This window comes from Plutella xylostella, chromosome 22, assembly GCF_932276165.1.
Source record: "Plutella xylostella chromosome 22, ilPluXylo3.1, whole genome shotgun sequence".
NCBI lineage: Eukaryota > Metazoa > Arthropoda > Insecta > Lepidoptera > Plutellidae > Plutella > Plutella xylostella.
Genome location: NC_064002.1, coordinates 10,049,688 through 10,076,989, shown reverse-complemented (window position 1 = coordinate 10,076,989; position 27,302 = coordinate 10,049,688). Strand labels below are relative to the sequence as shown.

The 27,302-nt window shown below is 39.1% G+C and overlaps 4 protein-coding genes across 6 annotated transcripts in view; 2 read left to right on the top strand and 2 right to left on the bottom strand.

Moving 5' to 3' along the window:
- LOC105383008 (ATP-binding cassette sub-family G member 8) overlaps positions 1 to 2,856 on the bottom strand; it is a 51,052-nt gene extending 48,196 nt beyond the window's left edge. Inside the window, exon 1 of the mRNA XM_038105319.2 lies at positions 2,590 to 2,856. The gene's annotated coding sequence lies outside the window, so the exon portion shown is untranslated. The remainder of the gene's footprint in view (positions 1 to 2,589) is intronic.
- Positions 2,857 to 3,856: 1,000 nt separating this feature from the next.
- On the top strand, positions 3,857 to 18,547 carry LOC105382210 (ATP-binding cassette sub-family G member 5). The gene is made up of 13 exons (XM_038122495.2): positions 3,857 to 4,003; positions 4,957 to 5,074; positions 5,674 to 5,858; positions 7,312 to 7,374; positions 7,473 to 7,554; positions 8,008 to 8,139; positions 9,663 to 9,803; positions 10,244 to 10,451; positions 10,806 to 10,923; positions 11,105 to 11,198; positions 14,490 to 14,628; positions 16,690 to 16,875; positions 18,023 to 18,547. Exons 1-13 carry the CDS (start codon positions 3,950 to 3,952, stop codon positions 18,423 to 18,425), a joined length of 1,923 nt encoding a protein of 640 aa, XP_037978423.2. The 5' UTR covers positions 3,857 to 3,949; the 3' UTR covers positions 18,426 to 18,547.
- Positions 18,548 to 18,574: 27 nt separating this feature from the next.
- LOC105383016 (nuclear transcription factor Y subunit B-1) lies at positions 18,575 to 23,802 on the bottom strand. Its single transcript, XM_038122493.2, has 5 exons — positions 23,545 to 23,802; positions 23,286 to 23,413; positions 22,814 to 23,026; positions 22,667 to 22,712; positions 18,575 to 18,843 (listed from the first exon to the last, which is right to left on the bottom strand). Exons 1-5 carry the CDS (start codon positions 23,639 to 23,641, stop codon positions 18,740 to 18,742), a joined length of 588 nt encoding a protein of 195 aa, XP_037978421.1. The 5' UTR covers positions 23,642 to 23,802; the 3' UTR covers positions 18,575 to 18,739.
- A 357-nt stretch (positions 23,803 to 24,159) lies between these two features.
- LOC105383278 (5'-3' exoribonuclease 1) overlaps positions 24,160 to 27,302 on the top strand; it is a 31,868-nt gene continuing 28,725 nt past the window's right edge. For all 3 annotated transcript variants that reach the window (XM_048628955.1, XM_048628956.1, XM_048628954.1), the window contains exons 1-5: positions 24,160 to 24,500; positions 24,916 to 25,142; positions 25,360 to 25,412; positions 25,728 to 25,888; positions 26,402 to 26,566. In XM_048628955.1, the coding sequence (XP_048484912.1) occupies positions 24,426 to 24,500; positions 24,916 to 25,142; positions 25,360 to 25,412; positions 25,728 to 25,888; positions 26,402 to 26,566 (681 nt within the window). In that variant the 5' untranslated portion in view covers positions 24,160 to 24,425. The remainder of the gene's footprint in view (positions 24,501 to 24,915; positions 25,143 to 25,359; positions 25,413 to 25,727; positions 25,889 to 26,401; positions 26,567 to 27,302) is intronic.

Here is a 27,302-nt window from a genome sequence, read left to right as displayed (position 1 = left end):
CATCGTAATGTGTGTATGCAAAAATATCCGTAGTATGCCTTTGCTTAACTACTTTAGACATGCCTTTAGTTTATTTTCGTAAAGAAATGATTGTTTATCGAATCTTATCGCGACGAATCTGTTTCCTCCAGCTTAGGCCGTGCCCTTCGTTAGCCTCGTCGTTACCCAGGACACGCAGCAGTCAGCGGTAAAAGTAAAAGGGCTTATCTACAAGTACGTGCGTGGGCGCCTTGATCAATTAGCGAGTAACTAAAAGGTTTTATTCCTCCGAAGAAAGCAGATTTCTAGAGAAATAGCCGCTCATGGATGTAAATTAATCTGGAGACTAGAGTGGATTTTTAAATAGTTTCCTATTGCATATGGGCATTGGCATAAACATGACACGATCTTTCTTATATAAGGAAATCAGGGGCACTATGATTACGGTGTCCATTTATAATAGACGAATCTGATGGCAGGTTTTTTAATCAGTAATCTAACTGATGGCAGGACTACCCTCGGGGCCAATCAAGCATGCCACCGTAAAATGCCTTTTATTCATACCTCCGATTCGGTTCAACTGGCCATGGTAATGAGTTCATTAACTTTACTCGTATTTAGAATTCGGCCTATTTAGGTATGATTGGTATAAAACTATCTACACGTCATATTTTTGTGCATGGCAAAGTTTTGAAGTATTTTAGCCTGTCGCCCGTCTAATTGACTAAATGAAATACAAAATCATTTCAAACCTTTTTAAACAGAATCAATGGAATGTAAAATATCACTCCCATTTTGTCCTCATCTTTTATGTACATTTCAGCTCTATCGGCTTTCATGTCTTCCCGTCGTAAAGCCTTTATTAGCCTGCGCCGACACTGAATAGCAATGATGGAGTTCCAATGATCATCTCACCATGCATGATTCATCAGATGATAATCATCACATGAACGCTCATTGTCATTCAAGAGTGAGATATAAGGTGCGTCGTGGGTGACACGATTTTCAATACTGATTATTTGGTTCCAAAGTAACAGTTTATACTAAATAGTTACCATAAAACTTCCTACTGAAAAATCTTATTATGTACTTATTACATGAGAGATGAGAAGTAAATATGTGGGAACATTCACACACGGCCATCCGACCCCAAGCTAGGCAGAACCTGTGTTATGGGTTATGGGTGTTGGGCAGCTGATATATCTACACAACAAATACATAGATAGATACATACCTACTAAATATAAATTTGAACACCCAAGACACGAGTACAAATATCTGTCTTTAAACAAATATCTGCCCCAGCCGGGAATCGAACCGGGACATTCAGCATGGCAGTCAGGGTAACTAACCACTACACCATTCGACCGTCAAGAAGGTTTGATAAATACTCAAGTTTGATCGATAATACGTTGGTTGCTCTTTGCTCTATGCCTTTTTCTCTAGATAGATTACATAGGTACATGTATCCGTTGCCAAAAACGTAGCAAGACAAGATACATTTAATTTCATAGTTGGAAGCCCGTAACTGGTTCGCGTCAATAACAGTCATGCAAATGTCTTGAACTTGGGCATTTGAGTTCATTTTGAGTTTAATTGTCTCACCGCTCCGTTGGTTCAAGTCTTCAATATCATCTGCGTGCTAAGTTCATTCACACTGTCTATTGTTCCTAAATTATTCTAAAATTAAAGTCAGCATCATATAGTTTGCAAAAAAGATAATTAATAATATCTTCATATGTAGTTTAATTTTCAAGTCAGGTTATATTGAAATTCTCAAGAAAATGTTTATATTAAATCGTTTTGCACATATCCACCCCACATATTATTTCTTAATAGTGATATGATTTTTAGCTACGGGCCTATAACGCGTGGTAGGCACCTAGTAAATAAACGCAGCCTAAGCAGGTACTTAACTATACATTTTTTTTACGAATAATAATCTCCTTTAATCGAGGATTCAGTTTTAAGCACAGACATAACATTACCATATTTATTGCACAGCATAATGTTGGTCCATGCAGACATAGTCCATTCCATGAATTCGTAATAAGGCTAAGGGTTTAAAAATGCTTGAAACCTGAATAAAACTTTTATCAATATACCTGTAACTTTAACAAATAACCTTTATCTACTACTTAGGTAAGCATATAATTAAGTAAGGTTTTATATTATGAGTATTTGAATCTTGCAGATTAAAGGTTTTTGCTCCATACAAGGTCTCTCTCGAACTACTTTTTTGATGACCTTAGTTCTCAGATCGGCGTTGTAAGTAGGTATACCTATACTTACTAGGTATTCGTATTTTTTGGTGTTATAATTTCCTTTTAATTACAATCGTTCCTCTAATCTATTTCATCACATTTGGTGCTTTCTGATGACCTCAAAATACCCGAGGCGTAAGATCGCTGCAATATTTTAATTTCTCGGTTATTAACAACAGTTACACATTGTTATTTTTGATTGTTAATTGTTATTGAATGAAAGAGCTAAGCTTAAGCTTTATAATTTTCATGTTAACTGCAGGCAAAAAAAACAAAAGTTTTGTTTTAAAAAATCGTGAGCCAACAGATATGGGACAACAAAAAAGCGTGTTTAGAACAAACTTACCGATATCACGAGCCGGGCAACGGGACTCTAAACTCAGTTAGGCACTCACTCTTACAAACAAAACACAAAGTTTCAGTAAACACTTTCCACTGAAAATCCTGGCCACTTATAAACTTTTTTTCGAATGACAAAAACGTCACTTTATCTATTTTTTGTATCGTTTTCATTCGATTAAACAGAGTCGATTGACCGCACGTGTCGTACGGTCTTGATACTTGCTGCGCCGGAGTTCGCCGCGGCCGTACTAACGCGGTGTGAGCAGTCAGTGACACAGCCACTGTTTGCTTCCTTCTCTATTAAACAACAATTCTTCGTGCAAGAAAGAGACAAAGAACCACAGGAATGCATGAACATAAGCACGAAGCTAAATAGTTTGTTGTCTCAGCTGAAGGTGTAAGTTTGTTGTACGAAGAGAGAGATGAAAACAGCAGCCTTTGTGAGGTTCATGGTGGATAGATATGGCAACGTTGCGAGAAATGACTGTAGTGAAAAATTGAGGCTTTCATTGTTAAGGCTACGTTTACATAACTTTGACAATACGAGCATGTATACCTGTAATATTTAATAACATTAATTCTATTTAAATACGCTCAGTAAAAATTCTTCACATAATATTTGTCATTATTGTTTTTTACAATAGAAAATATTTGCATAGGTATTAGTTTAGGTATGTAAACTATTTATTACAAGATCATAAGTACTTAGAAAAATGCTCATTATTAAAAGATAATTATTAGGTATGTAGTAACTAGTAGCTACCTAGTACCTTAATGAATACTCTTTTTTATATCAAGTAGTTTGCTACGTTTGTAACTGGTAACTACGATCCGATATATTCGCCTTAGGCTCAGCGCACACCAAGAGCAGAGCAGAGCAGAGCATATTGTGAAATCATTGAAAAATTAATCTTATGATAATTCCATACATTTCAAAATTGAATACACGTCCCAACTTGATGCTCGACCATGCTCGAGCTTTCTAGTAAATGTTCGAGTATGCGTTCTACATTTTGCTCGACCATGCGCGAGCATTTTGCAGTTCGGTGTGCGCTGACGCTTAACTGTAGCCATAGGAGCGAACATTACAAGTATGGTCTCTACTAGCTCTTAACAAAGTTCAAAATTGACTAACAATACAGCCTTCCCACCATAGAGTTAAAACCTCACCACGAAGTCAGCCACAGTTAGATATGGCATCGTTGCATTTCGCATTCCATTACTATGAAGTTAGCAACAAATTAATCAGTTTGCAGGTTGCGTGAGACGGGGAGGCTGTGTCGGTTTTTTTTTCTAATATGTGTTTGTTTTTATTTTAATTTAAAAGTTTTTTTAATCAAAACTTGGTCTAAGAAGTGATTAAAATGATCGGGAGTGATTATACGTTGGAGCTATGCAATGTGTTTCATTCTGGCGTTGTAAGTCTTTTTTTAAATCTATTTCTTTAAAATAAAAATACATATTTATTGAAAGTGCATCACAATCACAACTAACTAATTAACAGAATACAGTTGATGAAATGATTATTTCAAAATATTAATAACAACAAAATAAACTAAATAGTCTACATATCAGTTTCGATTGCTATTAGTTACATTTTCCCGAAAGTCCTGGCTCCCCGTTGAACTCTTTTATATGGCACTTCCACCCCTAGAGTAAAAATATCTCATTTGTAAAATTTATTTTACATTTTATTCGCTGTAAACGGTACGTAATGTAAATTTTAGAGTGCTTTTGTAATTGTACTGTTATTTTAACACTAGCCTAATCTTCTGTAGCTGCTATGTTTAACAATTAAGGCGCTTTGTTTTTGTCGTAAGCATCAATACATAGTGTCACTTTATTTGCTTATGGCGGCACTTATAAGTACAACCCATTTATTAATATACTTATTAAATACATACGGTGCAATCAATATTGATCATTGAGACAATATGACAGGAATTGGTTGTATGGGGAAGATATTTTGTATACAGTGGATGATTTATTTTGATGATACGATAGTGACAAGGTGACAACTGAAAGATAACTAAATAAACCTATTACCTGTATGTTTAAAACGAACTGGCAAGTGTAGCGCGGGAAGCCCTCCGGTCAGCTGGAAGGCCGAGGACAGAGTTTTGTGGCACTTCCTCACCTACCACCTAAATTAAGCAGTGTACCATTACGGGCTGATAAAGATGATATAGATAGATACAGTACTCTTTATTTGTACACCAAGAAAGAAATAACAATTTTACATAACAACTTAATTACAAAAGGCGGTCTTATCGCTTACAGGTATCTCTTCCAGTCAACCTTTGGACGTATGGACTAAAAGAGACATAAATAGTAGTATAATTATGTGTTTTAAACCTATGTTCTATGTCAGGTGGAGCCAGGCAGCCTGTTCCAGCGCATGACGGGCGGAGTGAAGACCGGGGTGATACTGAAGGACGTGTCCTTCACCACGCACAGCGGGGAGGTCACCGCCATCTTGGGATCTAAGGGTGGGTCTCCTTCCCTATGTTAACCGTACATAAAAAAAAAATAACATTATTAAAAACATAAAAAATCTATATTTTTTTGTCAATACATATTACAGGTATATGCACTTAGGTTACATCCTCACGATGTATTCCTTCCCCGTAAGAGCGATAGTATACATTGTGCTTAAATTACAAAGAACTCATTGGTGCATATCCGCGCCGGCATTCGAACCCGCATCTCTGGCTTTAGAAGTGGGCGCTTACCCTGACTGAGCTACCACCACGCGAAATTTTGTGAGTATGTGTGTTTGTGTGTATGTTTGTTACGTCTTCAGGTCCAAACGGCTGATCCGATTTTAATACAATTTGGTATGGAGTTAGCATCATGGATTAACATATAGGCTTGTATCCCGGAATTCCCAAGGGAAAACTTTTTAGGCGAAACGAAGCTCTCGGGGACAGCTAGTAATGTTTAATGCTACATTTAGCTTTTAGTGGCCTACCCAATCCAATCCATTCATGCTATTCCGCTGCGGCTGGGCTTGAACCTGGCTTGAACTTACAGCCGCTGTGAAACTTTGCACGTATTACTTAAATTTTTCTCCCTACCACCCCCGCAGGTAGCGGCAAGCGCGCCCTGCTCGACGTGATCGCTCGCCGCGTGCCCTCACAAGGCCTAGTCCTTCTCGACGGAGCCCCGCTCCAGCCCGGGGCCTTCCGCGGCACCAGCGCGCTGCTGCGGCACTCCGCGCGCCTGCTGCCCTCGCTCACCGTGCAGCAGACCCTGGCGCTGTCGCTTACTAAGGTAAAGATACTTAAAAGATAAGAACGGATGGGCTGTTATCTATGAAGGCTCTAGCGTCTACTACTGGCTGAAGCGCAGACTGTAGCAATGACGGTTACTAGGGTATTGTATGCCTTTGGGTATACTATTGGGTATTGTGCAGACTCCAGCGCTGTCATTTACTAAGCTAAAGAGTTATCAACCCGAAGCTCCTTCTGAAGAAGAACCCTTTCTTATCAACTAGAATCGCTCTGAAGAACAGGACCTAATACTAGCACAGCATGCGTAAATGCTGGTGTCTAATACTCATTGTAGCGCTGTCACTCGCGCTCGATCCTCTATAGAACCTAGCTACATTGGCTACAAGTCTCAAGGCCTGGTGCTGCTGGACGGAGCCCGCTGCAGCCCGGAGCCCCCCGCGGCACCAGCAGGCTGCTGCGGCACTCCGCGCGCCTGCTGCCCTCGCTCACCGTGCAGCAGACCCTCGCGCTGTCGCTTACTAAGGTAATGATGTGGAAGGATGAAGTCTATAGCGTCTGCTACTGTCTGAAGCGCGATTCCAGCGCTTCGTTGGATTCTTATCTATGAAGCCTAGCGTCGTCTACTTACTGTCTCGCACCGATAACTTACTAAGGTACGAAGTATCGTCGACTATATATATGGCACCTACTACTATTCCAGAAAATGTATCATGTATACAGATAAAGAAACTTTATTTTAAGTAGAAGTAAGGATATGTTACAATCACACACATAAATTATAGTACAGTCTGTCGTAAATGATGGCTCATACTACTTACAAGAATTAGTAAAAAATACCTACCTAGTTGTATACATTTATCACTATCATTATAGGTATAGGTTGAATTCCTTTACACCCGTGTTAATTTAGCAACTAACACACGTTTACGTAGTCTTTACAATCCCCATAGCGGAAAGTCTAATAACACACTTTTACATGAAAGGCTGCCAGTCTTATCAATCACAGATGTAAGTCAATAACCGTCGACTGTCTAGAAGACCGCTGCAGTAGCCACCACTTAGAGAAACAGTTATGATGACCGGAGACGGAACCAGCAATCGCACTTGGAATTATAGCCCTAAGGGGGTATCATGATGTGCAAAGCGCATGTCCTGTGATTCAGATAAGTGCTAGTTGTGACTGACGATTAGAGGTGGAGGTCTAGGCTGGTGTGGTACCTAAATATAATCCAGATCAATGAACATTTGGGATTTAAAGCGTGGAAAGTAGGATGTGTGTATTTTTAACTGTCGACTACAAAGGGGCGGCGTTATAAAAATGATAAAAGTTTGGTGACTGTAGCAACGCTACAAAGAACTAAATCGGATAAGAATTCAGTTTTTTTTTCATTGGAGGACTTGACTGAGTTGTTAACCATGCACAGGTTCTAAATAAGCACATATTAAATTTATTAATTGAATTTTTTAACTGGTTTATTTTTTCTTTGTTTCAGGTTTCAGGCTATCTGAAATCACAGAAAGTGAAACAGGTGATGGCAGACCTCGCCCTGTCTCAGGTACCTCGTTAATTTATCACAGCTAAATAGTATAAGTACGATAAAACAGTTTGGTTGTGGATGAAACTAATGATGTTAAAATATCACTGTGTTCGCAGGTAGCACACAAATGCGTTACGAATCTCACGAAGAGCGAATACCGAAGACTTGTCATCGGAGTGCAGCTGATCAGAGATCCGAGTATGTGTTCATATGAGTAATATTATTTATGGAATACCTTCTAAATAGATATAAGCCACGATTTTTACTGTCTTGTTACCGCCAGACCCGAAAAAAAGGGTCGTTATCTAAACAATTTCCCTGTTCCATTTGGAAATTTGCAGTACTTAGGTAAGTGCACATAATAAGCAGAAGAATCATTAATGCAGTACACAATAATAAGAACAAAGAGTGCACTGCCTTTCAGCCAATAGGTAATACTAACACTAACATCCTGTAAAGTCTGCATACATATAGCACCAAACTTAGCCCCTTCTCGAAGACCCGTTTTTATAGGCGATCATGGGTTGCACCGCAGTCGCCTCGCTTGAGAGTCGCGTGGTGGGAGAAGGGGCCAATCCTAAACTCGTGATTTCGTCGACAACGGTGTTTAAAAACCTACAAAGAATTAAAAAAAAACCTCTTCCCCTGCAGTAATCCTGCTGCTAGACGAGCCCACATGGGAGCTGGACCCGCTCAACACGTACCTGGTGGTGTCCATCCTCGCCAACGCCGCCAAGAAGTACGGCTGCGCCATCGTGCTCACCATGGAGAAGCCACGATCAGGTGAGGCATAGAACTTATTACATGTTACACGTACCTTTCAGCCGTTCAACCTACAACATCATCATCAACCCGTAATTATCTTAAACTAAACATAAGCCTTTCCCAAAGAACACCACATATCTACTTGATTTTAGTATGGGAACATTATCTGAATGTTTACAGCAGTGGATAATTACAGGCATATGAAATACTGATGAATCTTACCAGAAAATTAACTACCTGTAAGAAATCGCTCTTTGCCGCGATCGTCGGTTTGCCATCGTTGTTTTTCTACCATAGTACCCCGTTCTATCGACATTTAGGCGACCTAGGATATAGACCTATTGTATGGACCTATTCTATGTGTAGGTAGGGAGGTACAGTTAGCTGCAAAAGTAGCTATACACTTTTGAACCTTGTCAATCTAACAAACTGCCTATCCATTCATTGAAGCATTGACGGTTCGTCAGTTTGACAAGGTACAGAAGTGTATAACAAGTTATGCAGCTGACCGTACTATGTAAATTCTTAAACCTCCTAACTAGGGTTGAGTTCACACTTTGATAGTTAATACAATTTATTATACACAATTTGCTACAAAGTTTCCAGAATGTAAATTCCAAATATTTATAAAACTTTCGCTTCATGTTTGGACAGGTGAAAGAAAATACAACATTCCTATACAAGTGACCCAAATTATATATATTATATATGTGGGGACATCTCACACACGGCCATCCGACCCCAAGCTAGGCAGAACCTGTGTTATGGGTGTCGGACAGCTGATATATCTACACAAATATATAGATAGATAGATACTAAATATAAATATCAACACCCAAGACCCGAGTACAAATATCTGTCTTTAAACAAATATCTGCCCCAGCCGGGAATCGAACCCGGGACCTTCGGCGTAGCAGTCAGGGCTACTAACCACTACGCCAAATTAGTCACAGAAAACAAAACATATTTCACAAATTGTATTACCACTGGGTCATCGGGGCTGTATTGTTCTTTTGTCTTATTATTTTCAGTCCTATTCATATCGACATGCCAAATTACACGGATACTTTTATAATTATTTTATAACACAATTACTTTGGAATGGCTATTGTGCTCTCACTGTTGTTGCATAACTTAGTTGTAGGTAAGTAGGTATTATTATTTAGAACAGTAGATACCTATAACTTTGAAAATAAATAAGTATATGCAATACAGTGTGAAATTTAATTAGTAGTCTTGTATCAAGACAGAAATTACCGCATAGGCTTCTTGCCTTGGCTTTTCCTTTTCCTCTGTGCGATGCGTTGCGTCTGACATCGCTTTAACATATTTTTTATTCAACTTAGATTAACGATATACGCTTAAGATCGTGTGTCACATGCAAAAACTGTCCGCATCCAATGCATAAAGTCATACATTTTTTATCCGAACTAATTCAACAGAAGAGCTCAGTGGTAGAAGTGGGGTCTTATTTTGAACTGGTACTCCATCTAGTTCGTATTAAATGGTATTCAAGGGCTAACACCAATTCCCTCCCACAGACGTGTTCCCCTTCCTCGACCGTGTAGTGTACCTGTGTCTCGGCGACGTGGTCTACGCGGGGCCCACCAGGAACCTGCTCGACTACTTCGGGAGCATAGGGTTCCCGTGCCCGCAGCTTGAGAACCCGCTTATGTACTACTGTGAGTTATAAGGTCTTTTGAATTGAAGTAATGACTAGCGAGCTACTCACGTAGGATAAGGTTTTTATGCTACTATACTATTAACAGAAACTTAAGTATCACAAGAAAACAATCGTCAAGTGCTGGAGATAAACCAAAAGACTGTTCTTGGCATTCCTCATCCAACAGGCCACCTGTTTAGGTTCAAAAACCGCTCTTCCCAAATAGTTAGAATTTCCCCATAGCCCATTCGTAGACACGCAGGTGGACCTGTTCTATTATCATTCGATTATATATTCATATCGATTCTTAACCATATACGTCATCATCTGCAGGACTAAAAGTACTAATAGTAGCAGTACCAACATCGGAAGAGTTTCTTTTCTCCATTCTTCTCCCAAGACCCTTTCCGAACAGAGAGGAGCTTTGACCCCAACTAACGCCCTAACCATCCTTCCCAGTATGCCTATCAACGGTGGACCGCCGTTCGCGCGAGCGCTTCATAGAGTCCAACCACCAGATAGCGGCACTCGTAGAAAAGTTCAAGATGGAGGGCCAGGCGCTCACGCAGGCCCCTCTGCATGAACACCGCAGTGTCATGAACCAGGGGAAGGTGCCGCTGAGCTATGGCAAGCCGAGCGGCGCGCATGTGGTGTGGATGTTGTATGTGTAAGTAGCAGCATTGAGAGGCATTTTTAACTTTTGGAGCAGAAAGGGGGGGTTGTAAGTTTAAGGTGTCTGTGTATTTGTGTGTTTCGCCGGTTCCGATAGTAGGGGGGGGGGTAAGTTATTATTTGTATCAATCTGTGCTGGCCACGTAGCTCAAGAAATATATATATAGAGATTATAGAGAATAGCCGAAATATAAAGTTCCTTACCCTATTTGTATATCTGGCTATCCCTACTGCCATATAAAAAACAACCGCCATTTTCTTATTGTTTCTTTATCTGCGGGCGTTATAAGTACATATTTACTGTGAAATAGGGGTAATATAGTAATCTTCATATTATTATTTATTGCAGACGAATGTTGGCGTCCATATTCAACTTCACGAAGGGCGGCATGAAGCAGGTGTTCATGAGGCTGTTCTGTCTGCCGCTCTACTTCCTTGTGCTGTGGGCCTTCTATAACGAATCTGCGGTAACAATTTATATATTTACCTACCAGTGCCTAACATGGTTGACGTTATATACCTAAGCTCAAATAAAATTTTACTGCTATTATCCCCCAAAGTCGAATCACTGTGAGTATTCGTAGTTAGACTTTAGTGTGTTTTGCCACTTTCTTTTACAGAGCTATTTCATTTGGCTTTTTTTTTCAGGACTACCAGACGGCGTTTATAACAAAAAGCGGTCTACTCTTCAACGCGATCGTCGGAACTTATTTCATCAGCATCATGAACACCGTTTGCCTGTGTAAGTTTTAATTAAAGTACCTTTTAGTAGTAGGTATTTACCTAATTAATTTGCTATTTAACTTGTACGCTGAAGAAATTTTCTCAGAGGCGCTTGAAAATGCAACAGAGGGTATTGTTGTAAATGGGAGACCCCTCAACAACATACGATACGCCGATGATACTGTTCTCCTTGCCAGCTGCCCTGAAGACCTGCAAAAGCTGATAAATTGTGTGGCATCAACCAGTGCTCGTAACGGTCTCAATATTAATATAAAAAAGACCAAGTACATGGTTGTCGGTCGTTCACAAATATCTGCCAATCTCTATGTCAACAACCAACCGTTGGAGAGAGTTAGTTCATATAAATACCTAGGGTGTATTGTGAACGAACAGGAGGACCACAGTGTGGAAGTCAGATGTCGCATCGAGCGAGCCAGGGCTGCGTTTGTGAAAATGAGACACCTCCTTTGCAACCGAAATCTCAAACTCTCCACTAGGTGCCGCTTGGTACGGTGCTACATTTTTTCCATACTTCTGTACGGAGTAGAAGCTTGGACACTGACCAAGACCTTATGTAAACGGTTAGAAGCCTTCGAAATGTGGATATACAGAAGAATGCTGAAAATATCATGGACGGATAGAGTAAAAAATGAAACGGTACTGCAAAGGATGCACAAAAGGCTAGAACTCTTAAACACAATTAAGAAAAGGAAGCTGCAATACTTAGGCCATATTATGCGCAATGACAAATATGCCCTCCTGCAACTCATATTGCAAGGGAAAATACAGGGCAAAAGAAGACCTGGCCGTAGAAGAACCCACTGGCTACAGAACCTCGCCGAATGGTTCAATATGTCCACCATAGAGCTATTCCGAGCTGCGACTTCCCGGGCCCAAGTGGCCATAATGATAGCCGACCTACGATAGTAGATGGCACCTTAAGAAGAAGAAGATTTACCTAAGAGATGTGTGAAATGTTTGCACAGTATTTCAGCTCCGTTTATAATCATGAACAACCCAATCTGAATTTAAATGTGGTAAAAAAATTTAATTGGTCGGGTGAGTCGTTTTCATCAATCAAAATTAGTAAAGATGATATATTATCTAAACTTAAATCTATTAATGTCGCAAAAGGTGCCGGATCTGACGGTATTGCATCTGTATTTGTAGTAAGTCTTGCTGGAAGTATTGTTGATCCCCTGCACATCATCTTCAATGAGTCGTTAAGAACTGGAATCTTTCCCGCTTGCTGGAAGGTTGCTATCGTTGTGCCTATACCGAAAGGTGGTGACGACAATTTAGTTAGCGAGTATAGACCTATCTCAATTCTTCCTGTTTTCGGCAAAATTTTCGAGTCTTTAATATGTCCTCTTTTGCAGTGTTATTTTAAACAATATATTTCGAATCACCAACACGGCTTTGTTAAACAAAGGTCTACATGCACTAATCTGACAAGTTATGTGGAATATTTGGTTGAATCCGTCGATGCTGGAAATCAGGTGGATGTTGTGTACACTGATTTCAGCAAAGCATTCGATAAAGTGTCACATCAGTTATTACTTCACAAACTCTATAGTTATGGTATCAACGGATCCTTGTTAAATTGGTTTAGCTCTTATCTAAGCGATCGCTATTTCTATGTGGTAGTGAACGGTTATAATTCACAACTGTGGAGTATATCCTCAGGAGTACCGCAGGGATCGCACTTGGGACCTATATTATTTGATTTATTTATAAATGACTTACCCGATCAATTTAAACACTGCCAACCTTTTATGTTTGCAGATGACCTAAAAGTTTCCTACGTTATTAAAACAATCCAGGATACGGCGGTACTTCAAGGAGATATAGATTCACTTGATCGCTGGTGCAGAAACAATAAAATGCATCTCAATCCGAAAAAGTGCATGTTTATTAGATTCACAAGAAACCTAAATCAAGTTGCTTCCTATTATACTATACAGGGCCAGCCACTGACGGAAGTGGAGATAGTTAAGGATCTAGGCATAACGTTGGACAAAAAATTAACCTTCATTCCACATATCGATGAAACTACAAAACGAGCTAATAAAATGCTTGGGTTTGTAATGAGGAATAGCAAAGTATTTCGCAAGCCTAAAACTAAAATCACTCTTTACAACACACTTGTTCGCAGCGTACTGGAGTACTGCAGCGTCGTTTGGCGCCCACATTACGCTGTTCATATGTTGCGATTAGAGCGAGTGCAAAAAAAGTTTCTTGCGCACCTAGCATACACGTCGGGATTATCAAAAAGGCTAGCAGATTATTCCACCCGACTTTCTCATTTTGGTATTAAGAAGTTAGAGAAACGTTATGATTGGCTGGACATTTCCTTTCTCTTCAAATTGTTTCATAACAAGATAAACTGTCCCCAGCTACTTAGTCGTTTCAATCTCAGGGTGCCATCTAGACTACCTAGGTATCCAATAACTCCATTGTGCCCACCACGGCGAAGAACCGTACTCGGGGCCAACTCTCCAGTCCCCAGACTATGCAAGCTGCTCAATACACACAGTGGGTTGATTGATCTTCACGCAGATTCCTTCTCACAGTTCCGTAAAATTTTGTACGAACAATTATAACACTTAGTCATACCTAGTTGCAAATTGCTGTTGGTTTAGAATATTAATTGCGTTAACACTTTAGAATAAGTACGTAGTTAAGTAAGTAAGTTAATACGTATGTCAGTTTAGAATAAGCCTTAATTTTACATGTAGTGTACACCTATAATTATCAGTGCATTTAGTTTTAAGTCTAGTTTTAAAACAGTGATTGTATAATGTAACTGATGTTGGTGAACCTAATAAATAAATAAAATAAAATAATCTAAAATGTTTGCTTATTCGTAATAGATATCAGTGCGTTTTTTTTCTATACGAGTACCTACTTAGATCTATGCATTGCATACATTCTTGAAGTTCAAACTACGTAAGTATAATATGTATGCCAATGATAACGATTCTGAAGGCAGAAATTTTAAATTTAGCGATGTCAAAACCTTAATTTCTTTGTTTAAAATTCGACTCTATGATTGTTTAAGTAAATGTCATTTTATGCTAGCAATTTTTTTAGTTTGACAGCGTTAAAATTAGAATTTCTGCCTTCAGAATCAATATCAATATGTACTTACATCATTTCTACATCATATCGTCGTTGCACTATGTGAATTAGGTACCTTCCGTATTTTTAATGCCTATCTTAATCCACTGCTTGCGATAGTGCCCTCAATACTGCTCGACATTTCTCATCATCTAACCCCAACCTCCCAACCATCTGTTTTTTATTCCAGTCGGTCCATACAGAAGTCGCTACTACCAGGAGTCTCAGGAGGGTCTGTACAGCGGGGCCAGCCTGCTACTGTCGTGCAACCTCGTCTCACTGCCCTTCTCATTGATCTCCACGTTCGCTGCCACCGCCATTATTTATCCGTAAGTACCTTGGAAGTATATAGCTTACAAACTTAAACGTATGTTAGTGGGTAGACAGAGGTTCGTTAGTTCCAATGTTGTTGGAGCCTCGTCTATTGGTTATTTTCAGGCAGATTGCCTTACTCTCAATCCTAACAAGTCCAAGTAGTGTCTGAATGGTCTTATAGAAATTGCCTTACTCTCAATCCTAACAAGTCCAAGTTTATGCTTTTAGGAACATCAAAACAAGTTCAGAGTATGGTCAGACTGGACCCCATGATAATGGTGTCAGGCACTCTTATCGAATGTGTCAAAGAGGCTCGTAATCTTGGTCTAACTATGGACAGTGAGCTACGTTTTGAGAAGCATGTACTGGAACTTGTTAGAAATTGTTTCTACAGACTAAGAGTACTGTATAATATCCGCAAATACTTAAGCGAGGAACTAAGAATTAGCCTCTGTGAGTCCTTAGTGCCGTCTAAACTCAATCACTGCATTTCGGTGTATGGGCCCTGCCTTCTAGAGAGGTCGCAACGACTCATCCAGCGAATACAGAACGCATGTACCCGGTTCTGCTTTAGCATTCCACCACGGACACATGTCTCTCCGTATCTAAAAAAAGCCGGAATCTTAAACATGAAGCAGAGACAAAAGCTTCACCTTGCAACATTGCTATTCGAAGTGGTACACAAAAAAACTCCTATCTATTTGTACGAAAAGCTCGACTGGCGATGTAGCCGAAATGCAGCAAGGTACCACACGCCACCTCTTGTATTGCCACAGAGTAAAACTGCAGCCTTCCGAGGCAGCTTTAAGTACCAGGCGACAAAGTGCTGGAACAATATTCCCCCTCCACTGCGCAAACTTAAGTCCAAGCACCTCTTTAAGATTAAACTCCGCCAGTACCTAACATGTATTTAAGCTTCCTGCACTTATCGCCTTATCCTGTATTTTATTTTAATATTATACTATTTTTTATTGATTAAGCATCAACCTTTTATGTATATTTATACAAACCACACTTTAACACATTACCCTATTATATTATGATATGTATATATATTGTTTTAAACTATTAACACAAAGATTCTAATTTAAACATAAATCTTTCGGAGCAAACACAGCACGTTTATATCATATATCATATTATTTTTTAGCCGCGTACCACCTCAACTCGCTGGTTCTGGCAGAATTACCAGCGCTGTATACTTTTTTGTGCAGCACATGCTGAGTCAGAGCCATTTTACTGACATAATACACACCACAATTATTGTTATTCTTTATGCCACTGTACCTACATTGTTGTTTTGTATTTGTGATGTGTATTTTGTGAGTGAATAAACGATGTGTCTATGTCTATTTCTATGTCTAGATTCATGAATAGAAAACAAAAGAATATCAACCCATGGAATCGAACACATTGAACCAACACCATGGCATGTTCGGACTCTCAATTAATGGACATTTACGATTAGCTAGGATGGTCGCTAAGCACTTTGTAGAGTGCGATAACAAATGTAATCGCCAACATAAAAAATAAATAAAATTTATTAGGGCATCCATTAATATTGTCTTCATTTAGTTAGGTATTTACGTTAAGGGCTACCAGAAAAAAGCCCTCGCTGTCTCCCACCCTTTACCCTTTGCAAAGCTACCGCGGTCCACTCTATCCAATAAATACAGTGTCTATATTATACTCCACAGAGCGGTGGTAGCTCAGTCGGGTAAGCGCCCGCTTCTCACGCCAGAGATGCGGGTTCGATCCCGGCGCTGACATGTACCAATGAGTTCTTTTAACTTAAGTACAATGTATAGCATCGCTCTTACGGTGAAGGAAAACATCGTGAGGAAACCTGCATATCTAGATCTAGCACATCTAGATATGTGAACCCACCAACCCGCAGTGGACCAGCGTGGTGGGAAATGGTCCAAGCTTAGGAAGGCAGTTTAGACCTTGGGGATATGCACAAAGGTTCCATTCGAGAGAGCCAGGTGCAGGTACTTACACCCCCACAGAGAATAGAATAGAATAGAATATACTCCACAGAAACGGCTAAATATAAATAATATTACGCTCCCCAGAATCATAGGCGACCTGACCGAAGGCCTCGACTACATCTATTTCTCCCTCGCGCTCTGGTCGGGCTACGTGTTCGCGGAGCAGCAGGCGCTGGCCGTCATGATGCTGGTGAAGAACGGACTCATTGCCGGGATTGTGAATATCTATATCACTTGCGTCTATGTGATGCTGGCTAGCGGGGTTTTGAGGTGAGATATGGTCGTATTTTTTTGGTTTTGACCGAAAAATAGGCTATTATTTATATCTGTAGCACGGATGGACCGATGGCGATGCGATCTTTATTCGTGAAGATGTATGTAGTATATAGCAGGTACATGTCCCCCAAAACGCCTATTGCATTAGTATGTGGTAATCAGATAATAACGACATTTTTTATAACGATATACTAAAGAATACCTGATAAAGGTCGCGCGGGATTAAGCATCGTACATTATACTACTTACATAATTATTTATTTATTTTATTTTACGAAAACTTACAACACAAACTTATACAGTTCCCCAAAATTGATAATGCACATAGAAATCTTCGTCATTGTTCGGCAACGGTCGTATTCCCGAGCGTTGGAAAACTATTATGTATTTAGAGTGGTTAAGTGCATTTTCTTCATGAAATTTTAGTAGAATTATGTAATTGGTGCTAAAAGACATAATTGATTTATCAGTAACGAAATTTGATTCGATAATTCATAATATTCCATAATATTAAAATTTACTTCGAAAATGTTACAGTAGGTACTTTTCAAGTGTCTTACTGAAGCTGATGTAAAGATGGATGAAAGAAGGTTTGAATAACACAAGGTTTATATTATAAGGAGAAATGGATTTCAAACACAGGTTTATATAAAAAAATTGAAATCTCAGTTCAAAAGTATTTACAGCACTGATTATTTCACATTAATAAAAATGTTTACATTAAAATCTCAGTTCAAAAGTATTTACAGCGCTGATCATTCACAATAATATTACAATTAAAAACTTGGTCTTTTGGGTGTGGCTTTATTGGCAAAGTTGAAATTAAATTCACATTTGAAAAAAATAACAAGAACGATGTGTAATTGCAGCTCTTTATAATTCCACAAAAGTAATATTGATCTTGACCTTGAGACCCTTGACTGATCGGTGACAGCCACCGACCGCCCAAATTGTTTTCGATTATGTGTCACATGATATTGACTACTATTTCTTTCGAACAAGGATCAAAATGCAAGTGCTTTGTTTAAGGCACTGATTCGGGTGTTTCCGGGAATACGACAGTTTGCGAAGATTTGCATGCGCATTATTAATATGGGAGAACTGTACTTATAATCCATTAATTCCATTACCTCTTCCACAGATCATACAAAGGCTACGAAGAATGGCTGTACTACCTGACCTACATCACTCACACGCGCTACGCATCCATCTTCCTTCACCGCAGCGTGTTCAAGCAGCCGGCCTTCAACCTCCTCCCGTACAGCGACCGGGAGAACTGCTCCTCCATCACCAACCTCATCCAGACCTCCTCCACAATCAACACCAACTCGAATGCCAACTGCCGCTACCCCAGCGGCAAAGCGTTCTTAACTGAAAGGTTCACGTCGAAGAATTTTGCAGGAGACATGTATCAGACAGGAGATTTTAATCTGGACTTCAATCTGGGGGTTGCGTTCGCGTTTACTGTTGGCAGTATGATTCTGAATAAGTTTTTGTATCTTATGCCGTTGCCGAGTTATATTAAGGATAAGTTTAGAGAGTAGTGTGGGTTTGAAGTGTTCAAAATAGGTTAAGGCTGTATTCCGTCCTGAGATTTAAGATTAAGTAAAGTATATTTGAGAAAGATTATTATCTGTAGTTAAACGAGGTGCTTCCGCGTTTTTAATATAATATAATTAATGAAATAAATAAATAAAATTTATTAGAATTTTTATTCTTATTCTTACCTTTATCTGTTGCAGTCACAATCTTAAAAAGATTTCATTAAAAAATAATGGTGTTGGTACCTTATAAATAGTTCTGTCACTGTTAACGTAAAATAGTCCTTGGTGCTCACAACACAATAGTCATCCTGAGTTCACCCGATGAATTCACCAATGCTGCCTTTTGGATATGTGTAGATCACTGTGCCACTTTCTGTTTGTATCTCGCCCTCATTTTCTGAATTATCTTGACCATTTTCTGAAAGAAAAATTTAATTTGGTATAACAATCGAGAGCTGTGGTGAAAGTTACTTAAGTTTGAATTTTAAAAATGCAGAAAATCATTTTAATAAGGACAGAAACAACATAACAAATAAAATTTCGATGAGAAAGTAAGAGAAAATTTATTATTTTTATGATGATTTATTTTATTTTATTTTATTTTATTTATTTGGGAAAACAAACAGTCTTACATTGTATAGTAGGTATTGTAAGTATATATGTAAAATTATGTTAGTTAAACATAAGACCCACAGCGTTATCCACAGATTGGTAAACAGTATAAAAATATATGCGTGCGTTGTGCAGACGCCGACACGACAACTGTTACGCAGTACTGTATAGGTACATGTAAAGTGCTAAACTCGACACGTGCCGACGACTACACACTACTTACTACTAACATGCAACGTGTCGTACAGTATTTTTTTAAACATAGGCTTGGAATAACTAAATATATCAATATCAGAAAACATACTATTAAAGTTATTGACCAGTCTGCGTAAAGGGACGCGCTCGCCAGCGTTCGTGCGGCAAGTGCCGGGCGCGAACAGCTGGCGGACGCGCACCTCACGTCGATGTACTGTTCTAGGTACTAGATAGGCAATTTGGCTAGTTAAGTCAATACAGTCAAAGAAATTGTGACATAAACCGTACAGAATCATGGCTCCAAAGACTGTTCGCCTAGATTTTAGTGTGGGCAAGTTGTATCTCGATAGTAATTGATCATATGAAAGATATGCGCGGAAGCATCTGTAGTGCACGGCTCGAAGAAACTTTCGTTGAACCCTCTCAATGCTATCTGTATATTTATTATAGAAAGGATCCCAGACAGTGACGGCATACTCCAGTTGAGGGCGTATTAGGCCTTTATATAAGTAGAGGTATGTGGAGGTACTTTTAAAATCCGTACACGCCCTTAGCACGAAGCCGCACATCTGTACAGCCTTATTTAATATTTTGCCTATGTGGAGATCAAGGTGAAGTTTTGAGTCAAGAGTAACTCCAAGGTCCCGCAGGGTATCAACTTTCTTAAGAGGAGTATTGCATAAAGCGTACTTAAATGATATGGTTTTTCGATTTTTTGTGAAAGTTATTGTGTTACATTTGGATAGATTTAAGTGCAGTTTATTATCAATACAGTAATTACTAAAGCGATCTAAATCAGCTTGGAATAGATGACAGTCATTAACATTTTGAATTGGTCTGTAAGCTTTAAGGTCATCGGCATATAAGAGGAATTTGGAATTTTGAAAACATTGATTAATATCATTAATAAACAGTATAAATAAGAGCGGACCCAGTATTGATCCCTGCGGGACGCCTGAAGTCACTGGTAGTAAGTCAGACTGATAACCGTTGATCACGACTCGTTGACTCCTTTTGTCAATATAGGACGCGAACCAGCGCAGCAAATTACCACGGATACCATTGTAGGCAATTTTTTTTAGAAGTAGCTCGTGGTCTACCTTGTCGAAGGCCTTACGGAAGTCTGTGTAGACTGCATCCACTGCGGTTCCTTTGTCCATATTTTTAAATAAATCACCAGTGAAAATCATGAGGTTTGTGACTGTCGACCTTCGTTTTACGAAACCGTGTTGTTCTTGGAGTATGGAATTATGAAGGTGTGGGTAAATTTCGTTATGGACCAACCTTTCGAAAACCTTCGACAAGATAGACAGTAGAGAGATAGGTCGGTATTCCCCTACATCGACTCTTGAACCACTTTTATGTACGGGTGCGATATTGGCGATTTTCCAGATTGACGGGAAAACACCTTTGATAACACACTCATTGAAAATGATGTGCAATGGCTTTGACAAACTGTTGGCTGTATGTACTAAAAATACAGCAGGAATACCGTCTGGGCCAGCGCTTTTAGATGTATCGAGTGTTCTCAACAATAAATTTATTTTTGACTCACTAAAATATACATTATTTATTAAAATATTGTTACTAGTTGAGTCAGGGGGAGGTGTCCAATCGTCGATATTTAATGTGGAAGGCTCGTATACGGACTGGAAGAAATCGGAAAACATATTGCATATATCAACGGGGTCATTTGAAGATTGGTTATGATATGTCATGGTTGATGGTATACCAGCTCTACTCCTCCTGTTTGAAACATACGTCCAGAAATGTTTAACATTGTTGCTTATACTTTCTTCCACGGACTCTATGTACGAAGAGAAGCATTTGTCACACTCAGTCTTAAACCTAGTCCTGTATAATGAGAAAGTCTCTATGTCCTTGTCCAAAAAGGAACGGGGGACACCGAAGTGGGATAGTCCGTCTCCCTAAATATATCAGGAAATCGCAATAAGAGCGCGGTTTTCCCTTTCCTTTTCGTTTTCTTTTTAATAGCAAAGGAGCTACATTTTTTTTTATTTTTTGTTGGTATTTTTGGTTCGTCACAATTTTGACAAAGTTTTTTTTGTTGTTTTATTCTGTGTACTCAAAGTCAAAAGCAGAAGGAGTACTATTTGTTAAAATTTGGTTAAAATAGTTAGTAAAATAGTCGCTTATATAGGTATAGGACTACTATTCTTGGAATAGTTAGTAAATTAGTTTTTCTAAGTAGCACTTAAAAGTATGAAGGTAGTTAAGTTTCGCAAGTTTTGAGGGACAAAACCACCCTATTAACCCTTGGTAACATTTGGCCAAATGTAACGTAGCGCCTTAGGGGCGGCTAGCTCAGGGGGTGCTACGCTAACATAAATGAACCTAATGACTGATCATTTGGGTTACCTATCTGAGTGGAGTTTGGATTGAAACAACTGATTTGGTTTTACGAATACAACGAGGATAAAATCTTTGACTTTTATTTATATATATAATGCTTAACCAACGACACGATATAATTACAACATACGGCCCAGACTATGAATACGACCAAGAACCGATAATCTAGTTTTATTGACAATTCTGATGCGACTCGTTATGCTTTTAAATGCTTTTGGATATGACAATTATGCTTGCGGCTGAAGGCCCTTTTACAGAGAGGTTGAGGAAGCAGGGGTGGAATAAACGTGGTACAGAATCCGGCAGTTCCTTTGGGTTCTGGGAGCGACGCGATCGATCGAACCGCAACCAGACTTAGTAGAAGTGCCAGGTCTTTCGAGAACTCCGTAGTTCCACCAGGCTCTTGCAAACGTGTGCGGGGGAAGACCACAACGCAAGCTTGAGGAAGGCAGACTTACTGAGCCGGTCTATGTCTTAGCGCACTAGACCTCCGGAAGCGACGCGGTCGACCGAACCGCAACCAGAGCTAGGTGTGAGCACTAAGACGACCCCACGAGTATTTCACGTTACATTTGGCGCCCAACGTAAAAACCCTAAAAGGGTAGGCCCACTTGTTTCGTAATAATAAGATTTACGTTACATTTGGCGCCCAACGAAATAACCCTGAAAGGGTAGGCCCACTTGTTTCGTAATACTAAGATTTACGTTACATTTGTTGCCCAAATTAGTAATCCAAACGGGAAGACCATTTTGTTCGGAATTCAGGCCAAGAGTACAAGTAGGTACTTCGGTAGTCTTTCGTTTTCATCGGTCGGTCAAACCACAAGGGAGGTTCGCTTTTTGTCGTATTATGAGTAACTTAGTAGGATACGTCAAAATCGACTCAGTTTAGTAAGTGATTCGGTAGGTTTCAGTAGTCAAACACCAGTCACTAAGAAAGGTACGGTCAGTACAAAAGAGTAAAATAAACTCGGGATTCAAGAAATAACAACGGAGTAAGAAGGAACTTTGAAAGTCCTGTATAATGATTAACTAACTTTGATATTGAAGAAATAACTCACCTTCATACACTATAATGGGTTTACTATTCAATTTGTTTATTGTTACCTGAAAAAGAAATTAGTTCAGTAAGTTTAATTAAAATTACCCATCTACACTAATTTTAAATGAGTTTGTATTTACAATTGGGGGTATAAAATTGGACTTACGGGATTCAAGACCAATTCTCTATATTTCTTCAGATACAATTTCAATGGGTCCACATAGTTGTCAAAGCCGAGCGTGTTGAGTGCAAACAGTACGTCTTCACCGTTGATTGTCTTCCGTTTCTCCACCTGACACCGGTCGCTGGCTTCACTTGTCACAAATGATATGAACTCAGATATGCACTCTTGCACACATTCTCTTGCGTCTTTTGCTATCTAAAATAAGTTAAATTATGTAAGTATCATCACAATTATTAGATGTAATAGTTACATTTACAAATAAATGATTTAAAACACTGAGAAGTACACATAAAGCAGAGACACAATTGTTTAGTAAGGTTAGTGTAAAGGGCCATTTTTCTTCTGTCAATAGGCGTTTGTAAGCAGAGAGAGGCAATCCATCCTCAGAATGGCCCAAACAACAGTGTACCAGATTTATTAATGTACCAAACAGTTTAAACAGCAGTAAGCTCACCTTTCCGTTGTCAGGAATAGCACGCTTCATAATTTTGGCAATGTTGGCAATAGGCAGGAACCGATCTTGTTCCCGCAATGGCATATTCTTGCCACCACCATTGGAATCTGAGTTATTCTCTTCTTGATCTGTCGATTGAAGAATAATTATGCATGAATGTGGAGTTAAATGCTGATTCTTTCAGCTGATGCTGAGTCTTTCAGTCAGCAAGAACGGTGAATGAATGTCTTCACTAAGGGTACGAAGCAAGCATTCTTACCTAAAACATCGTCAGAATTGACGACGTACGAGTCGTCCTCGACGAGGTAACCATTATCCAACCTCACTAAATCATTACCAATTTCGTCCCCCTCCATTGCTTCTGCCTTTAATCGAAACAGTTTGAAGCTTATAAATGTATTTCGTTCCGAAAACGTTAAATCTTGTGTAGGAAATTACAGGGAGGCTGAAATTTATGAAAAATTATTGAAAACCAAACAATTCGCTCACAAAATATTTTGCTACAAATGTCAAAGAAATCAAATGTCAGAATTATATTACACAGAGTATTAAAACACTGATTATTCTGCAAATCAAATATTGTGCTCCTTCTTCACTGTCACTCACCACGCCACCAAGGCTGCTGCTGCGTGCACGCACACGCAGCACGAAATCTCTTTAGGTGACGCACGCTGCACACGCAAGACTCTCACTCGTTGGCTTCTTCTTGCATCAAATACTACCACAACTTGCAACCTTAAACGCTAAACATTTCAGAATCAAATCTACATTTAATTTCATTTTCATCGATTAAGCATCTAAAAATTCGATTACAATTTTTATATGGTCTTCTCTATTTTCATTCATTCAATCTTTACTTTATGTTCCGTTTCCATTCATTCATTCACTCACTTTACTCAAATCAAATAATCTTTCAGCAATGCCGTTTGCTGAAAGTTTCCATATTTTGGCTTTATTTGACTAAATATTATCCGGAACATCATAGTTTGATAACAACCACAGGGTTTATTTTCAATATTAGTGCGCTAACTTCAGTTCAGGCTGCCAGGAATAGGTTATCCAATTTCGGGGTCATTGAAGTCAACAAACAATACGTGAAAACAATAATTTTGCTTCTGTCTCGTGAATTAAGCAGTTATCATGGGTGTCCCTAAGTTCTTCCGATACACCAGTGAGCGGTACCCCTGCTTGAATGAGCTGGTGAAGGCGTATCAGGTAAAATTTACAATTTTAATATGAGTTTCTACCTTCTGCTGTCATGTCATGTTTGAGCAGTTGTAACGGTAAACAAGTGTTCTAGCCGCAAATTATGAATTATGCTGCCGTATTATTAAATTTCTTTAGCAACATATACGTCTATAGAGCCCCCCTTGTAGGTTTAACTGCACAGTATCTGAATAATTTACCTATTCATACTCAACATATTTATAGTTAACCATATGGATCATTTAATCTACACTATATACTTAATTATAATTTAATTTCAACAAAAAATTCAGACATTTGATCCAATGTAAACCATAAATACCCCTGCTACACATTACAAAGTATTATTAAAAACATTCAACAGTGCCAAGATTGAATTTAAATAAACAATTAATTAACTCCCTCTAATATGCCTTATCTGCAGATACCAGACTTTGACAACATGTATTTGGACATGAACGGCATCATACACAACTGCTCGCACCCGGACGACTCCAACCCGCACTTCCGGATCACGGAGGAGAAGATATTCCAGGACATCTTCCACTACCTCAGCATCCTGTTCCAAATCATCAAGCCCAAGAAGCTGTTCTTCATGGCCATTGACGGAGTGGCTCCGAGGGCCAAGATGAACCAGCAGCGAGGACGAAGGTAGATAAATGTTTATAGCTACTTTGTTAGTACATATTTTACACCCAGAGTAACCATGCACTCAATTGTCTGTCATGATATTATCATAATATCCAGAACTTTATCACTAAATATATAAGTTTCCACAGATAGAGGAATATACATAACAGAGAAACAATATCTTTGCAGTTTATGGCTTAAATATCTTACTAACCCTATTAAATTAATTACATTATAGGTTCAGGTCAGCCAGAGAGGCTGAAAAACTAGAAGAAGAAGCTAGGAAAAAAGGTCAGTATAGGAAATATTTCATATTTTATGTTTTCCTCAAATATTTTATCAAGCAAAACCAACTTTTGTTAGTGTACTCAGTAATATTTTGAAGATAGATTGGCAGTTTTTTATCTGGTATACTAAATACCAGTGGCAAGGTGCATATAACACAATTCTATCATTTTCCTGTAAAACCTATGCACCTGAAAATATTTCTAAGTAAGTATAAAATATCTATCACATCTGCTTGCCCTACAAAGACTCCTGTATCCCTTTACCACTGCTAAATAATGCCCAACGTTCTACTAATAACTATCCCATTTCTCTCCACAGGTGAAGTGTTGCCATCAGAGAAGCGGTTTGACAGCAACTGCATCACACCGGGCACGGTGTTCATGGCGCGCCTGCACGAGCAACTCCGCTTCTTCGTGCAGCAGAAGATCTCTACCGACCCGCTGTGGTCTAAAGTGAAAGTCATTCTTTCTGGTCATGAGGTAATATGGTTTTTCTGATTTAATAATAATATTTATAAGTGCTGGTATTTTACATTGACTCTGGTGACTACCTGGACTGACGACCTTAGGCGGGTGGCGGGTAGTGGTTGAATGAGGAAGGCCGAGGACCGAGTGTTGTGGCGCTCCTTGAAAGAGGCCTATGTCCAGTAGTCGATGATTATTGGCTGATGATGATTATGATGGTGACTAACTAAAATTACCATAAAGTTATCAAATTTTGACATAGTAAAATCACCCTAAACATTGGCTATTAGGTATTTGGATGTCTATGTATCACATTGCTTTTCATTTTTGAGTACGAACAAGTCTCTTCAAATGGTGTTTCTTATATAATTTAGCCACTAACGCAATTGCGTCAGATTACTGACTGGCCAATCCTGTCACCATGGTCACAAACCCTTCTGTTTGTCACCGAAACCCTATAAAAAGGATAAACTTGTCTGTGTACCAATCAATAAGCATGTAACCGACTACCCTAACCCTCGCCTACAGACGCCAGGCGAAGGCGAGCACAAGATCATGGACTACATCCGCTGGGCTCGCTCGCAGCCGGACTACGACCCGGACACGCGGCACTGCCTGTACGGGCTGGACGCCGATCTTATCATGCTGGGCATGTGCACGCACGAGCCGCACTTTGCGCTGTTGAGAGAAGAGGTAATGGCCTTTGATCCTACTAGTATTATACACTCACTGGCAATGAAAAAGTTCCAATGAGAAAAGCACCAAATTACTGATAATCGGAAAAGGCTACCTTAATGACACCTTCAGCAATATCACTCTACAATATCATACTACCTTTTATCCCGGAATTCCCAGGGGAAAACTTTTTTTATGTTTTTGCTATGCCACATAGCCTAGGGGGGCGTAGGGGGGGGGAGGCCTTCACCCACTTATGGGTACCCAAATTAGAAAATTTATAAAAAAGTAAATATTTTCAATAAATAACTATTATACAATTAAATATTCAAAATAGAAATATAATGTGCATGAAATTAAATTATAATTACAAGTTTATAATATTAGTTAATATAGTAAAACGCATGTTAATTTAATATCTTATTTACAAACTATGTTATTTAAGAATAACTTGATAAGATTTGGAAATAAATGGCTATATTATTATTATATTATTATGCCACATAGCCACAAAACATTCTACAACTCATTCAAAATTATGAGCAACTAGCTGTTCCCGCGCCCTTCGCTTTGCCTTTAAAAGTTTTCCCGTGGGAATTCCGGGATAAAAGGTAGCCTATGTTCTGTCCCAGTGTCTAGCTAGACCGTATGTATACCAAATTTCATTCAAATCTGTTCAGTAGTTTTGGCGTGAAAGTGTAACAGACAGACACAGTTACTTTCGCATTTATAATATCAGTTAGGATGTTGCTCT